General features: G+C 53.8%; 1 protein-coding gene across 3 annotated transcripts in view; it reads right to left on the reverse strand.

Moving 5' to 3' along the window:
- Nucleotides 1-911: 911 nt before the first annotated feature.
- Nucleotides 912-17847, reverse strand: part of FBN3 (fibrillin 3) — a 69148-nt gene continuing 52212 nt past the window's right edge. For 2 of the 3 annotated variants that reach the window (XM_070464803.1, XM_070464802.1), the window contains 16 exons: nucleotides 17426-17578; nucleotides 17184-17249; nucleotides 16836-16961; nucleotides 15963-16082; nucleotides 15715-15837; nucleotides 14786-14920; nucleotides 14501-14626; nucleotides 13192-13398; nucleotides 12269-12394; nucleotides 11612-11734; nucleotides 11324-11440; nucleotides 7178-7306; nucleotides 6967-7086; nucleotides 4907-5141; nucleotides 4257-4407; nucleotides 912-1923 (listed from right to left, as the gene is read on the reverse strand). In XM_070464803.1, coding sequence (XP_070320904.1) covers nucleotides 1591-1923; nucleotides 4257-4407; nucleotides 4907-5141; nucleotides 6967-7086; nucleotides 7178-7306; nucleotides 11324-11440; nucleotides 11612-11734; nucleotides 12269-12394; nucleotides 13192-13398; nucleotides 14501-14626; nucleotides 14786-14920; nucleotides 15715-15837; nucleotides 15963-16082; nucleotides 16836-16961; nucleotides 17184-17249; nucleotides 17426-17578 — 2390 coding nt within the window. In that variant the 3' untranslated portion in view covers nucleotides 912-1590. Of the gene's footprint in view, nucleotides 1924-4256; nucleotides 4408-4906; nucleotides 5142-6395; nucleotides 6483-6966; nucleotides 7087-7177; nucleotides 7307-11323; nucleotides 11441-11611; nucleotides 11735-12268; nucleotides 12395-13191; nucleotides 13399-14500; nucleotides 14627-14785; nucleotides 14921-15714; nucleotides 15838-15962; nucleotides 16083-16835; nucleotides 16962-17183; nucleotides 17250-17425; nucleotides 17579-17847 lie in introns of those variants that run through there. The other variant, XM_070464804.1, reaches the window with a different exon arrangement.

Here is a 17847-nt window from a genome sequence, read left to right on the forward strand (position 1 = left end):
GGTGTTGCCTTGGTCAGGTTGCTCAATCTCTCTCAGCCTCAGTTTTCCTATCTGTAAAATGGGGATGAGAGTAACAGTACTTATTCCACGGGGTTATATATGTAACAGGGAAGAGCTTTTTGTATCCTATTTCAAGTTAATCACTAAAAGGATGTTGCCTATAAGCTTAAATTATACATAATGACCCATCTCTGGGAACCCTGCTTCCCAGGTAATGAGCACAAAGCTAAAACACCTTTGATTAGCTTACAGGAGACATCCAGGCCAGGCCCACCTGTGAACGACTGCAGGAAGGAAGAAATTAACACATCCCCTCCCCTCTGGAGGCTGACCAGAACCAGGAAATTGGTTTGACTTCACACCCTCCCCTTTTAGTATAAAAGAAGCCTGGATTCAACTCAGGCAACACATTCCTTTGGGGCACAAGTCCACCATCTTCTCAGTTTGTTGGCTATCTGAATAAAGTTGCTATTCTTTGCCCCAACATCTCATCTCTCGATTTATCGACCTGTCGTGCAGTGAGCAGTGTGCGAGCTTGGACTCAGTAAGAAAGACCAAATGGGTCAGTAATGGTAAAATACTTGGAATGGTGCCTGGTATAGTATGTTGTCTAGGCTCATGAATCATTATTATCAGTGATGGTAAACCCTCGAGGGAACCCGTGGTTAGCACTGCAGCCTGACTTTGTGCCAGAACTCCCAGGTCTGAAGTTGGCAGAACCTACCTGCACCCTGGGATGATGCCCCAAGATGCAGTGTTGGTTTTCACCCATCTCACCTACACCCTTCCTCCTCAGAACCTGGGGCAGAAGCTCATGCTTCCCAAAGCTGCTGCCCTCCTGGTCCCCTCCTCGTAAGCCCTGCCTGGCCCTGCCAAGAACAGCCTTTACTGCCAGAACTTGCCAAAGGACGTGCTTAACCCAAAATAACTTTATTGTTGTCTCTGCTTCTGATATGAAAGTATCCTCAGAACCTTAGCTCAGCTCCCCGTGGGGATGATGAACATGGTTGCACATCAGTGACTGAGCTGGGGCCCCGCGTGCTCTTCTGATGGAAGAGACGAGCCTTAGGCCCACTCCAGCCACCCATTCCCATGGCCTCCCGACCCCCTGCAGTGCAGAAGTTTCAGCCTGAGATTGACCAGATACAGTGAAACCCAGGGCCCTCCTGGACCCTGGCTGTAGAAGTGGAGGGGGCACACAGCTGCGGCTGCCAGCTGTCTCCAGGAAACAGTGTCGGGGTCCCTCGGGTAGAGGCCGGGCTCGCTTGAGGTCAGAGGATAGCACTTCACTCTTCCTGAGTTTTGGGGTTCCACCTGGTCGGCCATTGCTGCAGGGGATCGAACCCTCCCGCCTTCCAAATCTCCCACCTCTGGAGAGGAGGACCACATGGGGACCCTGGGGCCCACTGAGTCCAGGGCTTGTCACTAGGGTCTCCCGGTGGAGGGGTGGGTCATAGCAAACAGAGTGACATCAGTTTCCCCAAAACCCCGTGGAAGGAGGCAGGAGTGGGGCAGTGCCCAGGTGGTGAGTCTGAAAATCAGGTTGCAGGGGGTGCCTGGGGCTAGGTGGGAGGTGTGGGAACCCCCGGATTACAGTAGCTGCAACTGCACCTTCAGCCGCAAGGCTCGGCCCCCCGGCCGCCCCTCTGGCTGGGTGCCCCAGGGCTCGGCCACACTCACAACCTCCAGCTGGTAGGTGCCAGGCCCTGGCTTCCGGCGCCCCAGCTGCAGGGAGCTGAGACCATGAAGGTGATGCATGCGGAAGAAGCCTCGTTGGTTGCCGCGGGCAATGACATAGCGGATGCGGCCCCCCAGACTCTCCAGCGCTGGCCTCAGCTCTAGGATGTGCTGGGCCTGGCCCAGACAGGAGAGGTTCAGTCCCAAGGTCAGCGGAGCCTCCGTGTCAAGGCTGGCCAGGCTCGCCTGGGGAGAAAGACCGGGTGGATGATGGCAGGGGCTCGGAGAAATCAGAATGCCAGGGTATGGTGGGAGGCAGGGGGCCAAGAGGAGACTTTCAGCCAGTCTCTAAAGTGGAGTAAAAAAGGGACCACTCAATGCCCTTGACTCCTGTCTAGCCCTCCACCCACAAGGCCAATGGTCAGCTTGGGCTGTAGACAGAGGGTGAAGGTGAAAACTGGTTCCCAAGTGGAAAGCAAAGAGGGGGAGCCAGGCTGACTTCAGACCCCTTGTTTTGACCGAGGGACCTTACTTGGATCCCTGCCAGTCTGGATGGAAGAAATAGAGGATTCCCCGTCAGATACCCAGACCAAAGAATTGATGCTTTCCAACTGTGGTGCTGGAAAAGACTCTTGAGAGTCCCTTGGACTGCAAGGAGATCAAACCAGTCAATCCTAAGGGAAATCAACCCATGAATACTCATTGGAAGAACTGATGCTGAAGCTGAAGCTCCAATACTTTGGCCACCTGATGTGAAGAGCCAACTCATTGGAAAAGACTCTGATGCTGGGAAATATTGAGGGCAAAAGAAGAAGAGTACGACAGAGGACGATAGTTGGATGGCATCACTGACTCAATGGACATGAGTTTGAGCAAACTCCTGGAGACAGTGAAGGACAGGGAAGCCCGGCATGGTGCAGTTCATGGGGTTACAGAGTCAGATGCGATTTGACAACCGAACAACAACCCAGACCAGGAGGCAGTCAGACGGCATCAGGCCCCAAAACGCTAAGGTCACTCAAAGGTGGTCTGGGGTGGCTAGAGTTATGACCATGGGCATTGCAGCAAGAGCCAGCCCCAGACACACAGTGACAGAAACACAGAGGAGCCAGACAGAGGAGCTGCCCAGTATCGCTCCAGTTCCGGAGGCCTGCCGCACTTCCTGCATCTGGGCTCTCTGAGAGCCCCGCTGTGTGCAGATGACAAACCCCTCTTTATCTGAGCTCCTCTGAATGCTTCCTGGCCCTGGCAGCCAGACAGGACCCCTGAATAAGCCAGCAAACCTCAATGGCAGGCTGACCGTGGCTGGGTGATGCGTCCAATCCCACAGGAGGTTATCTGTGTTTTCGTCTCCTTTGCTCTGGGCAGAGCTGTTTGTTCTGCCTAATTTACATGCTGACGGGGGTGTTTTGCTGTTGCCTGAAAGTGAAAGCTATTCCTGTCCGTGCCCCTCCTTCCCCTGCCCTTCAGTTTCAGAGATTTAGCCCTTCACCAGCAATGCTGCTAGACATGCACTCTTAGTGACACCTGCTGGCAGTCTATGGGTATTGCAAGCAAAACCACAAGACCCAGCCTGCTTCTGCCTAGATCTGCTTGGGTCCATGCTAGGAGCCCTGACAACCACTCCAGTCACTCTTACTGAGTTTCAAGGACTGGTGAAACAGTGGCAAACCTGAGACACTGGGCCTTATCCCTGTGAAGCTTACAAAAATAATGGCAACAGAGGCAATATACCCACATGGTTTTTCCCAGAAAGGGGAAAACAACAACTAGAAGGAAAAGAAAAGCAAAAGAAGTGCTTAGAGCAGCACATGTATCCAGCAGGTGCTCAACAAATGCTTAGCTTTCAGATGCCTTAGAGGGGATGGTGGCAAGACTGGCCAGACGTGGCCTCAGGGACTGTTCAGCTGAAGCACAAGCAAGCTGAATCTGTGACAAAAACATCCTCCCCACACAATCTGGTGGGGTCAGGGCCATGGCTGGAGTGGCCCCAGGGGCCAAAGGGGTTAAACTGCAGAACTGCTCTGCTGTTCTTGAGAGTGTAGTGGGGAGGGGGGGGAGACCCTTGCAATTTCCAGAGACAAGGAGGGTTCAGGAGGCCTGGGCATAGTTCCAGGAGCATCATGGGTACTGGAAAGAGGTGCAGAGGCAGAGGGTCTGAAGGAAGGGGAGGGAAGAAGGGGTTAAGCTGGCTGTTTTGAGGGTTACTGGTGCCTAAACCCAGAGGGACTCTGAGAGAGGGCTGTCCCAGCCAGGTGACAGGTGACAAGTCCCAGGGCATAGGCAGGTTTGGGGCCTCAAGGCATCTCTCCTGCATCCAAGTGCCATGGAAAGGATCCCCAGGAGGCATCACACCCAGGGTCTGTGTGGGAGGGTCTGACTTGTCACTGGGAGCAAGTTGGGGTGTTTGAGGGGCCTGTGACCCCCGAGAGCTCCCAAGGGGAATCCTCGGGCTGAGAAAGTACAAGAAGACGCAGGCAGGCACCATGACACGGGGGATAGCTGTGATCTGGAGTCTGTGCTCCTCATCTCTGCCCGTCCCCTGGCTGCTCCCCATGCCCAGTGCACCCCCCCGGCACCTGGTGGTCCCTACGGGTGCTGCGCCGTGGCCGGTCACGAGAGGGCTGGCCGTTGATCTTGCATTCGTAGCAGGCTTCGGGCGAGAGCGGCTCCCCCTCATCTGGGGCATCCTGGGGTCCCGGGTTGAAGCCCAGGCCAGAGACACAGTGCCTAGGCCAGGACAGGGGACAGGTGAGTCAGGCTGGTGGGACCTCCCCAGCCACTCCACCGCCCTACACTCCACTTGGAGCCACACTGCCCATGGGGACGAAGATGAGTGTGCCAGTGAGGCTTGGCATGCACCTACATGTGTGTGTGCAGCCCTTGACTTACGTGGGTGTGGGTGCGAACCTGCATACACCCTGTCAACATGGGCTTGCACACATGTGCACACGAGGATACAGGAATGCACAAGGGTACCCAGGCATGTTGGCACAGGTGTGAGCCCTGTGCACACTTGGGTATATTAGCACTGAGCAGATGAAGGTATACAGGTCAATGACACACTACAGTGGGGTGTGAGCTTGTGTGTGCACATCCACAGGTGTTGCTGGGCCTCCGCACCACTTCTCAGCGTACAGGTATATACATGCCTGCATGTGGGCCCGCGAGTGTGTGTGCACTCCCGGGGTATGGGGGGCTCTGGGTTCACTCCACTCAAGCCCCTCACCCTTGCCCAGCCCGGAAGTAGCCTCGAGGGCAGCCGCACAGGAAGCCACCGGGGGTGTTGGCACAGCTGTAGCTGCAGGGGCCGCTCCGAGCCGCACACTCGTCCACGTCCTGGCAGCCCCTGAGGGCCTGGTCAAAGTCGAAGCCTGAGGGGCAGACGCAGCGGAAGCCGCCCAGTGTGTTGTGGCAGGCGGCACTGCCGCAGGCCGAGGGTGACAGGACACACTCGTTCTCATCTGTGGATGGGGAGGGGGAGAGAGGGCGGGAGGTGGGGGGCAGGGAGGCCACCTTCGGATCTCCTGAGCCCCCCACCTGCATTGCTCCCGTCCCCATGAAGCAACTCCCGCTCCTTCTTCAAGGCCAAGACCAGTGTCAAAACCTCCATCGGGGGCTTCTCTGGTGGGTCAGTGGTAATGAATTTGCCCACCAATGCAGGGGATACAGGTTCGATCCCTGATCCAGGAAGATCCCATATATGGCTGACCAACTAAGCCCGTGTGCCACAACTACTGAGCCCATGCTCTGCAACAAGAGAAGCCACTGAAATGAGAACCCACTCACTGCAACTAGAGAAAAGCCTGCACAGCAATGAAGACCCATCACAGCCATAAATAAATAAATAAAGCTATTAAGAAAACAAACCTCCATCAAACTCCCTGTGAGTCCTTGGACTAGGTCTGTCGGCCCCTATACTTCACCTCCCCACCCTGGATCCCGTGATTCTCCTTTGAAGCATTTCTCCAAATTTCCCAGGAATCCTAGGGACTTCCTGGTGGACCGGTGGTTAAGACTCTATGCTTCCACTACAGGGGCATGGGTGTGATCCCTGATTGGGGAACTAAGATCCCACATGCTGTGCAGTGTGGCTGGGAAAAGAAAAGAAAAAACGTCGAATACAAAAAAATTTCCAGGAATTCCTAAATGGTGGGATGTTCTTGGAACAAAATTTCTCCCCTTGGCACTACTGTTGTTTGAGACCATTTCACTCTGTTTTGGGGGGCTGTCCACCCACTAAAAGCCAGGAGCACCCAGGGCCCAGTTGTGACCATCAAAAGTATCTCCAAGACACTTCAAAATGGCACCTGGTTGAGAACCACTGGTGTAATTGATCCCTGTCTCCCCCTTGAGACTGGACAACGAGTGGGTAGCAATGGAGTCTGATCTCAGCTCACTTCTGCATCCACCGGGCCTGAATGAGGCAGGTCCTGGGCAAACCATTGCCAAAGGAATGAATAAGTAAGTATGCAGAGCAGGAGACAGGCTGGGAAACAGGGACTGGCCAACGAGGCGATGACCTGTGGGCTCCCAGGGGACAACAAACACATGAGACAGGGCAAAAGATGGAGAACTTGGCCGAGGACCCACCAGGAGGGGCAGGAGGGGCCAGAGGAGGGGCCAGACAGAAGGCAGTGCTGGAGGCAGTGGCAAGAGAACAAGCCGAGTCACAGTGGATGGAGAGTCCGGGAGGGGCAGACAGTGATACCCAGAGCAGAGGAGGCGGAAGGCAAAGGCCAAGGAAAGGTGATGGAGAGGTCGCAGGAGAGTGGTTCCCACGTGGGTAGAATGTGAAGACTAGACTGCAGGGGAGAAAGAAGAGGAGAGCTGAGGATGAGGCTGTCGTTAGGAGCAGCAAAGAACACTGTGCAACGAGGAAGGCTGGAGGGAAGGCAGAAGACTAGTCCCTCAAACTCAGGGCATCTGCAACAGGTATGACAAAAGATGTAGCATACATATACTTATTTCCATTGCCACATTCATGGCAGACATCACTAATCAATCCCAGCACACTTTCTCAGTGATCCTAGGCACATCTCAGACTCTCCGCTGAATCTAGACTACCACTCCCTGAGAAATGACTACCACTCTGCCACACTGGCTCTGCAGACGCCTGACTCCCTAGCCTCCCCAGCATCAGGGAACTCAACTAACTTCTAGACCAGCCCATCGGACCTTTAGGTAGTCTTGCTTATCACAGCATCCTGCCCTTGGAGCGGTTCCCAGTCACCAAGTTTGGACAGATTCTGATTGGGGGTCAGCTTCCTCCCAGGCCCCCCCACTCACCTACACACTGGCTCCACTGGGAGTGTGGGGTGAAGCCCTGGGGGCAGCTGCAGCGATAGCCCCCCAGCTCGTTCTGACAGCCATGCTTGCAGCGATGAGGCCCATTGCATTCATCCACGTCTATGAGATGGAGAAAGAGGACAAGAGGCTGGCCAGGCAGCCCCCAGGGCCACCCCCGACGTCTAGACCTCACTTCCAAGCCCAGCTCTACCTTTGCAGCCATGACCGGAGCTGTCCAGGGTGAAGCCTTGATAGCACTCACAGCTGAAGCTGCCTGGGGCATTGTGGCAGCGCCCCCGGGTACCACATGGGCCAGGCTGGGCCAAGCACTCGTCATTGTCTACAGAGGACAGACAGGGCCACCTGGTGGTAGGGGCACCGTGATGCCAGGCCTACCACCTGATCAACTGTTCCAGACACACCTTAACCTCTCCGAGGCCTCCGTTTCCCCCACTGTGAAAGGAGGTCCAGAACACTGCCCACTTCACAGAAACGTCACAAACATTTGAGATCACACAGAAATAGGACTTCATTTGACTCTCTACCACCTAAACGCTGTGTGACTTAGGGCAACTGGCTTACCCTCTCTGTGCCTCAGTTTCACCAGCTGTAGTGTAGAGATGATAATATCTACCTCATTGTGTTTATGAGAATTAAATTAACCTAATCACATGAAGCACTGGGACAGTGCTCAACATAAAATTAACAAAGACCCTTTTCCTTCTCTGGGAAAATGACCTGGGGTAACCACTGCACCCTGTCCTCATGGAAATCTGACAATTGTGGGATATCAGCCAGAGTCATGGACTGACTGTGTGTGGGTTCCCATCCGCCTCCGCCACTACCACCAAATCCCCATGTTGAAACCCTAACCCCAAAGTGATGGTATTAGAAGGCAAGACCTTCATGTGGTGATTAGGGTTAGATAAGGTCATGAGGGTGGGGATTGGTGCCCTCATGATGGGATTGGTGCCCTTGTAAGAGACATCAGAGAGATTACTTCTGTTCTTTCTCCCCCATGCGAGGAAGGCAGCTGTTTGCAAGCCAGGAAGAGAGCCTCACCACAACCTGACCTTAATCTCAGATTTCCAGCTTTCAGAGCCAGCAATAAATGTTTGTTTTTAAAGCCACCCAGTCTATGATACTTTGTCATGGCAGCCTGAGCCAAGACAACCTGGTTACCAGGCAACATTGCCATGGTGGTCATGACCCACAGTGGTAAAGTGCACTGGGACTAGGATCACGCAGGATGAACCACACATTTCTTAGGGGAATCCTAATCTGGGCTTCCTTGAGTTTGGAGATCCTTTTATTATTAAAAAATTTTTTTAATTAAAAAAATATTTGTTTTGGCCACACCACACGGTGTGTGGAATCTTAAGTTCCTTAATGAAGGACTGAACCCACACCTCATGTGGTGGAAGCACAGAGTCTAAAGCACTGGACTGCCAGGAAAGTCCTTACTTTTTAATTTTTTAAAATTTATCTTATTCAAATGAAGTTACTTTACAATGCTGCATTGGCTTCTTGTACATAGCAAAGTAATTCAGTTATATATATATATATATTTTTTTTTTTCATGTTCTTTTCCATTGTGGCTTATTATAGGATATTGAATACCCTATGCTATACAGTCGGAGAAGGCAATGGCAACCCACTCCAGCACTCTTGCCTGGAAAATCCCATGGGCAGAGAAGCCTGGTGGGCCGCAATGGGGTCGGGAAGAGTCAGACACGACTGAGCGACTTCACTTTCACTTTTCACTTTCATGCACTGGAGAAGGAAATGGCAGCCCACTCCAGTATTCTTGCCTGGAGAATTCCAGGGATGGCAGAGCCTGGTGGACTGTCGTCTATGGGGTCGCACAGAGTCAGACACGACTGAAGCGACTTAGCAGCAGCAGCAGCAGCATGCTATATAGTAGGACCTTGATGTCTATCTATTCTCTGTACTAAATTTGCATTTGCTAATCCCAAACTCCCCATCAATCTCTCCCCCACCTCATCCTCCTTGGGAACCACAAATCTGTTCTGTATATTTGAGAGCCTATTTCTATTTTGTAGATAGGTTCACTTGTGCCATATTTTAGATTCTGCATGTTAAGTGATGTGATATGGTATATGTCTTTCTCTGTCTGACTTCACTTAGCATGACAATCTCTAGGTTCATTCATGTTGCTGCAAATGGCATTATTTCATCCTTTTTTATGGCTGAGTAGTATTCCACTATACACACACATATATATAGCGCACATCTTCTTCATCGAGTGTGAAGATTCTCGACACCAGGCACATCCCTGTGGGAACCTAAACGCTCTCCTGGGTACAGGCGGAATTGGGTCTTCTAAGCCTTTGTGTGCACATGCATGCAACTGCATACACACAGATGCCATGTTAAGTGTGCTCACCTCAGGAAGGAGGGAAAGTGCCTGAACAACAGCAACGGAAAAAGGGGAATGCCTGTCATTTCATGGCTGCAGATGCTCACTCCTTTACCAGATATGCACATGGTTCATCTCCTTCAAACCTTTGCTCAAATTTCCTCTTTCGGTGAGGCTTGTCATCAATTCTGTTTTAAAATTGCAGGCCTCCTAGTGACTCCTCTTATGGGTGTGTTTATCCAAAGAAAATGAAAACACTAACTCGAAAAGATATCCACAGCCCCATGATCACTGCAGCATTATTCAGAATAGCCAAGACCTGAAACAACCTAAGTGTCCAAACACAGATGAAAAAAGAAAAATGTGTTACATACGTACAATGGAATATTATTCAGCTATAAAAAAGGAAATCCTGCTGTTTATGACAACATGGTTGGTTGACCTTGTGACTATTCTGCTAAGATGAAATCAGTTGGACAGAAAAAGACAAATGCCATATGATCCCACATATATGGAATCTAAAAACAAAATAAGAAAGCCAAGCTCATAGACAGAGAACAAATTCGTGGTTGTTAGAGAAGGGTTTTGTGGGGGGTGAGTGAAAGGCGTTAAGGGGGTCATAGGCACAAATTTCCAGTTAAAAATAAATAAATCATGGGATGTAGTGTACAGCATGGTGACTATGGTTAGTAATACTACAATGAATGAAATAATGCTGTTTGCAGTAACACGGTTGGACCTAGAGATTGTCATACTAAGTGAAGTAAGTCAGACTGAGAAACACAAGTATCATATGATATCACTTATATATGGAATCTAAAAATATGACGTATATGAATTTATTTATAAAACAGAAACAGACTCATAGACACAGTAAAAAAGTTTATGGTTACCAAAGCGGAAAAGGCGAGGGGGAGGGATGAATTAGTAGGAGTTTGGGATTAATATGCACACACTACTATATATAAAATAGATAACCAACAAGGACCTACTAAATATTCACAAGGAACTCTACTAAATATTCTGTAATAACCTATATGGGAAAAGAATAGATATGTGTATACGTACACATGTGCCATACATCTGTTGGCTCATTCTTAAGGAATCCACCTGCCAATGCAGGAGATGCAGGTTCAACCCCTGGGTTGGGACAGAAACAGCAGAAGGAAATGGCAACCCACCCTAGTACTCTTGCCTGGGAAGTTCCATGGACAGAGGAGCTTGGTGGGCTATAATCCATGGGGTCACAAAAGAGTTGGACACAACTTAGCGACTTAACCACCCTATGTATAACTGAATCATGTCCTGTACCCTCGGGGTCTAGAACAAGATGAAGCAAACTACTTCTGTAAAGGACCAGGTAGGAAATATCATTTACCCTGTTGCAACTACTAGGCTTTGCTGTTGTAGCAAAAGCAGCCACAGACCACATGTAAATGAATGGGCATGCCTTTTGTGCCAATAAAACTTTATTGACAAAAGCAAGCAGGGGTCTGGGCTTGACCTGATGGCTGGAGTCTGCTGATTTCTGGTCTAGAGCACTGCCTAGTACACAGGTGTTCAGTATCTGTTAGCTGAGATCATGGGAGCCCAAACAAAGCCACCTGTGACTGGGCTCGGCCCTTGGGGGAGATCTGGTTCTCCCAGGTCACAAGACACTAAAAAGTCACGGGTGTGGACTGTATAAGACCCTCGGCTTTTAGGAGCACCCTGGAGAAGCCCTAAGGGATAGACTCAGCAGGTCAGAGGTGAGGGTAGGTGTCCTGGGCCAAGGTCAGAGAGACTCCTGAGCGTGGCCTCCTAGGTCCCTCGGGCGAGGAAGAAGACTGAGGTCCAAGACACCACCAGGATGTAAACAGCGACAGGACAAGGACTTTGATCACCCCTGTGTCCCTGACATCTGGCCCACACTGTGCCTTTGCTTCTTATCTGGTGAAGGCTGGGGTCATGCTGCCAAGGAGGGCTGGGGGGACTCACCAAAGCAGGCCTGGTGGCGCTGGGTGAAGCCGGGAGGACAGCGGCAGGTGAAGCCACCGATGGTGTTGACGCAGAAAAACTGGCAGTTGTGCTGCCTGGAGGAGCACTCATCCAGGTCTGTGACACAGAGGGCCCCGGTGGGCTCAGGGCAGGGCCTGCCAGGGCTGGGGGCTTCCCGGGGGAGACGCCCTGGAGACGGAAGCTGACCCCATGCAGCGGGAGGGGGAGCCCCTGGGGAGGACAGGGACAGAGCCCCACGGGGCGTGGGTGCGGGAAGAGGGATGTCACCTCGGCAGACCCTGCCGTTCTCCTCCAGCAGGTAGCCACGGGGGCAGGCGCACAGGAAGCTGCCCTCGGTGTTCTTGCAGAGGAAGGGACATGGCGTGGGGGCCTGGCTGCACTCATCCACGTCTAGAGGGGACACAGCGCTCAGGAGGGTCAGACAGACATTCCTGGGGGCTCAGGGGCAGGGGTCTCCACCCAGGCCCAGCTGAGGCCTCTTTCCCAGACCCTAGACAACCAGAATCTGTGGGCTTACCCAAGGAACTGGCTTTTTTTTTTTTCTGCAAAAAGCCAGAGAGTAAATATATTTGGCTTTGTGGTCTTAATTCCAACTACTCAACTCTGGCTTTGTAGCAGGAAAAAACAGCCACAGAGGGTGAGGAGACAAACAGGCACTGCTGTGTGACAATAAAACTTTATTAACAAAACAAGCCGAGGGCCGGATTCAGCCTTTGGGCAAGAGATTGCTGACCCTGATTTAGATGAACCCCTGCTACACAATGTAATTGAAAATCTTAGGATGCACCAAATAACAGGAGGAAAGCAGCCCAAACAGGATGGGGTGGAGGAAAGAAAGCCACTTTGCTTTCTGGACTTGGTTTTATCATGGAAGTGTGTGGCAGGTGCCGTAAGGAGAGCCTCGGGGGAGGGTGGGGGGCTCACCTAGGCAGGCTGTGGCAGTGATGTCAGGTGCGTACCCGGCCTGGCAGTGGCAACGGAAGGAGCCAAGGCTATTGATGCATTCACCGTGAGGGCACAGGCGAGGGAGCACACGGCACTCATCCACATCTGGGGACAAGCAGGGCTTGGCTGGGGCTACCCACCTCGTTCACCGGGACACACCACCTCCCTCGGGTCCACCAGCACTCTCCTAGGAGGTAAGGCCAGCCCTTGCTTCCCCCCCTGCACCCAGAGCTGGGGAGCCAGCCCCTGTGATCCCCACACTCAGGCTTATGAAGCTCCTCCTACTGGACACTGAGAACCCTCAGGGTGGGGGACACACAGCCTCACCAGCAACACCTCATCAGGACACCCCAGACACATACATGGAAGCAGAGACGGACATGCCAGTCACCTGCTCAGACGCTTCTACAGAATCACAAGGGCACACACTCATGGGTTCCTCCAGGTCAGACACGCACACTCGCTCACACACATGCTCATCCTCACAGATGCTTACCTGAATCCTGAACCAGCTCACTCCTTCTCATCCACTTTCTGGTGCGAACTCCCCACCCAGCCCCCACCCTCACCAGCACACACATGCTAACAAGCTCGCACACACAACACACCAGCTCACATGTTCAACCAGCTTGCACTCATCGGAGATGCCCACCAGCTCACACGCTCTCACACTCTAAGAACAAACCCAGAACGAACGACACACACACATACATACACACACAGTTTGGTTCACACACTTGCTCACCCATCCACCCAAGTTCACGCACACACACCCCCAGAGCGACGAATGGGCTGTGGTTCACACTGGTCCACCCACCCGCCGGCACGGAGATGCATACACACTGGTTCACACACACTAACACCAGCCGCAGCACAGGCACACGATAGTGAACACTACCCACCTCGGCCGTCGGCAGTGTAGCCCGAGCCGTGGGGGCACAACTTCCGGTGGGCGGACGTGCCGGGCAGCGGACAGTGCTCGCAGCCGGGGCCCCAGCCGCGGCCGCCCGCGCAGCAGCACTCGGCCCTGGTGACGGCCTCACCTCTGCTGGACTGAGCCTGGCACGTGGCCTGCAGCACCTCAGAGAAGCAGGGCCCCAGCCGGATGTCTGGGGAGAACAGGTGGAGATGACGGGCGGGAGGAACAAGCCATCCATCCAGGTTCCCCTTCCCCAAGGGCATCGGCAGTGCTGAGAATCCACGCAGAGGTTCCAGCATCTCCTACACGACTGCGCATGTCCACTGGGTGGTGGCTTCTAAACTGCTCTCGCCTAGCACTGTGTTGTTCCCCCTCATCCCCCTTTGGGTGCATTACGCTGCATGGAAGATCTTACTTCCCCGACCAGGGATCAAACCTTAGCTCCCTGCAGTGGAAGCGTGGAGTCTTAACCAGGGGATCACCAGGGAAGTCTGCCCCCCTCCTTCTCGCCCTGGCCTAGCGCTGTGAAACGCCCTCTGGCGGCTGGGGCTGGACTGTGGCAGAACCTATAGACCCCAAATCCGAGGGGTACCCTCTGGTCTGCAGATATGGGCGGCTTCCTGAGGCCAAAGGGCAGCATCCCTCTGGCCGCAGGGAGAACGGATGGTCAAGGGGTAGCATGGAGGCAAAAGGTCGTTGCCTCCAGGACAGACAGTGGGGCCAGAGCAGAGAGGTGATGTCCATAGAGGTGAGGAGGGGGTCATCCGATTACTTGAGGAGGCTGGCTTGGGGGTCTGGGTGGGAAGCAGGGCATCGCTGAGATGGGGTTCGGGGAGCAGGTACTGAACTTGTTCTAGGGTGAGCTGCATCTGGGGGTCGTGGAGGCTGGGGTGATGCAGGAGGCAGCTGGATACACATGCTTGGCCTGAAACTGAGGGGCGGTGACTGCTCCAAGAGCAGAGTGTGGAGAGCGAAGGCGACAAGGACACTGGGGACCAGGACAGATAAGTCACTCAGACACCTGGTACCACTGGGGTGCCCTCCAGGTTTAGCCCCATGAAGTTGTGAACTTGGGGAGGGCCTCTTCCTGGGTGTGATGATAGACAGGGCAGCGGGGACATGCTCTCACCTTTCAGGGGGGGTGGTGACTGAAGGGACGAAGGGAAGCTGGGGGCGTGCGATGAACACATGTGTCTGGACTGGCTGGGTAACCCCCTCGGTGGCCCTGACCCTGTCCCCGCCTCGGGGAGCTCCCAGGTGGGGGTGCCACACTGGGACTTTGTCACACTCACCCTGGCACTCGGTGAGGCTGGGGCTGGGCTGGTAGCCCTCGTCACAGTCGCAGTGGAAGCTGCCCAGGGTGTTGATGCAGCGGCCGTTGGCACAGGGGCTGGGCTGGGCACGGCATTCATCATCATCTGAGGCAGGAGGGATAAGGCAGGCCGGCGGGGAGGCAGGGAGGCCAGAGTCCCCCAAGCTGGCCTCCACCTCCAGGGCCCATGTCTGCCTGCCCGCGTGCCCTCTGGCTTTGAACTCTCCTGTCTATGGTGGGATGGGATGGGGAAGCCCTTCTGTACCTGTGCAGCCCTCCCCGGAGCCCGGCTGGGGCCTCATGCCTGGGGGGCAGATGCAGGCGAAGGTGCCAATGAGGTTCTTGCACAGCATGCCCCTGGCATGGCAGTCTTGCTCACCGTCTGCACACTCGTCCACATCTGTGGGTGACCATGGATCGATGGTGCTCATGGCTCAACTCCAGGCTGTGAAAATCTGGACTCTCCCACTCTCCAGTGGCCTCCCAGAGAGGGAGGTCCCAGAAGCACTGCCGAGTGCCCGTTCCTCCCCCACCTGTCCCAGACTTCCTGGGAAGTCAACTGGGAGGGGATGGTCAGGACTGCCCCAAACACCTGCATCCCCTGCCCACATCAGGGTCTCTGAATCTGTGTGACCTTCACCATGGTCCCTGGAACAATGACCCTGAAACAGCCCATGAGGGACCAAGTCCCAGGCCAGGGTTTCTACCCTCTACATATGGACATTTGGGACTCGAAAATTTTTTGTGATGGGAGGCCATTCTGTCCAGTGCAGGATACTGAACAGCAACCTTGGCCACTTGATACCTGTAGCAACCCCCACCTCTACTCAACTGTGACAATAAAAAGTGTCTCTAGACATTTCCACGTCCCCGGGGGGGGAGGGAACAGTCACTGTCCCCACTGTGCTAGCCCATTCAGGGCATGTCCGGTCACCACCAGAGAGGCCTCCGGAGCCACAGTCCTGTTGTTAGACTAAGGAGATGCTCCTCTTTCATAAAAATAAAAGCAGAAGCACCCCTCACAAAAGAGCACCCATTGCACCCTCGCATGTCTCAGCTCTCCCGTCACTTTATGACTTAGTACTCATTCCCACTCTTGGAGGCACAGCTCTTATTTCTTCATTTTCTTTCGGGACCAAGGTATGGACAGCCCCAGCGCCCTGTCCATCCACCGCCTGCCTGTGTGGGTCCTACCTCGGCACATGGCCCCATCCTCTCGTAACGCATAGCCGACTGGGCAGGTGCACATGTAGGAGCCCCTGGTGTTGTGGCAGCGGAAGGCGCAGAGCAGGGGGTTCAGGGAGCACTCATCAATGTCTGGAAAGGCCAGTGGAGGCGCTGGGTGGGTGGGGTCGGCCTGCAGGACCTCCTCTCCCTTTCTCAGGTCAGCCCTCCCTCAGCCTCTGTTTCACAGCCCCAGGTCTGGGCAGGCCGAGCCTTACCCTCGCAGGTCATCATGGGACCAGGTTCGAAGCCATCTGCACAGGCACATTCGAAGCCTCCTATGACATTGGTGCAGGTACCTTCCCCACAGGGGTGCCCGATGGAGCACTCATCTGTGTCTGCAGTGGGAGGTAAGTGGGTGGTCAGGGCCTTCAGGGAGCCCTCACCCTTGACATGACCCTGTCTGCCTCCTGCTGAGTGTCTACAGACTGGACAGGGCTAGACTTGAGGGCTGGACTCAGGGCAGAGGCATGCGGTAAGTGAATAAGTGAATACGTGAATGAGGGACTTCCTGGTGGCCTGGTGGCTAAGACTCTGCGCTCCCAATGCAGGAGACCGGGGTTCCATGCCTGGTCAGGGAACTAGATCCCACATGCTGCAACTGAGTTCACATGCTAAAACTAAAGATCCTGCATGCTGCAACGAAGAGTTCACACACCATAACTAAGATCCCGCGTGCCGCAACTAAGACCTGATGCAGCCAATTAAATAAATATTAAAAACAAATATATAATAAAAGCTTTAAAAATAGGTGAATGAGTAGACGAGGAAGTAACTGAATGAGCAAGTAAGCTAGTGAATGAATGAGCAAGAGAGTAAGTAAATGAATGAATGAATAAGTGTGAGAATGTGTGAATAAATGAATAAGTGAATAGGTGAAAGAGTGAATAAATGAATAACTCTGCAAATGCATGAATGAATGAGTGAATGAGTAAATGAATAAGTGAATGAGAGAGTAAACTTTGGTGAGATGGACAGGTGGGTGGGCAAAGTGATAGTAGCTGAGAGACGGGGTATTCCCTTGGGTGGTATGTACCCTCCCCAGCTCCTTCCTTTCCTGGGAAGCAAGCTGGGGTGGGCTAGTCCCTCACCCACGCAGCTGACACCGGTGAAGTCCAGGCTGTAACCAAAGGGACACTCGCAGCGGAATGAGCCATCGGTGTTGACGCAAAGGCCATTAGTGCAGACGCCAGGGGTCTCCGCACACTCGTTTACATCTGCAAGCGGCAGGGGTTGCAGTCCTCTGTCACGCCCTGGCCACAATCAGGGTCTCTTCCTTCCCTTCAAGGAGGTGGGGGGTTGTCCAGGGCCACCCATGGGTCAAAGAGGGAACCTGAGACTGGGGAACCAGGGCAGAGCTCAGACAGGGCTGGGCAGGAATGCAGGAGGCTGCGGTGGCCTCGGGGGGTGGGGTCTCAGCACGTGGGTGAGAAGCTCACCTTCCCTGGAGTCATCTGGGCCTGGGACTGCCCCGTGGCCAAAGGGACACAGCTCCTGAAAGGCGACTGGACACCAAGAGTGGAAGGGAGGTGAGGGTCTGTGGCCAGGTGCAGTCTCCGGCATCCCCTTGTGTGTGGGGAAGGCTGGAGGAAGAATGGAAGGACAGCAGACCCAGGAGGCGCAGGGGGCACGGAGGGGGCAGGCAGGAAGGACCGGGGGAGACTGGGCGGGGGGGCCTCACCACTGCCTTCTTGGGGACACAGCTCGCAGGGGTCATTCCAGCCCTCGCCAGGCCTCTGGCTACAACAGCACCGGGCCTTGGTGGTGTTGAAAGCTTTGGGTACTGAGCACTTTCCAGCCTCGAAATGGGTGAAGCAGAAACTCTGCCGTGTGTCTGTGGGAGGTGATTCCCCAGAGAAACTGCTAGAAGGGCCAGCCACCCCCAGTTCTTGTGAATGGGGTGGTCCTGACCCTATCAGCAGCCAATCAGAACAGCTCAGATCACTCCGTGGTGATTGGTTCAGGCACGAACATGTGACCCACCCTGGGCCAATGAGGGTCAGTCCTGGGGCTTTTGCTGACAATCTGAGAATCCTTTCCAGCAACACCCCACATTCACAGCTGTGGCAGAATGGGCAACCTAGCCATTTAATTCTTGGATCA

Source organism: Odocoileus virginianus, chromosome 3 (assembly GCF_023699985.2).
Source record: "Odocoileus virginianus isolate 20LAN1187 ecotype Illinois chromosome 3, Ovbor_1.2, whole genome shotgun sequence".
Lineage (NCBI taxonomy): Eukaryota > Metazoa > Chordata > Mammalia > Artiodactyla > Cervidae > Odocoileus > Odocoileus virginianus.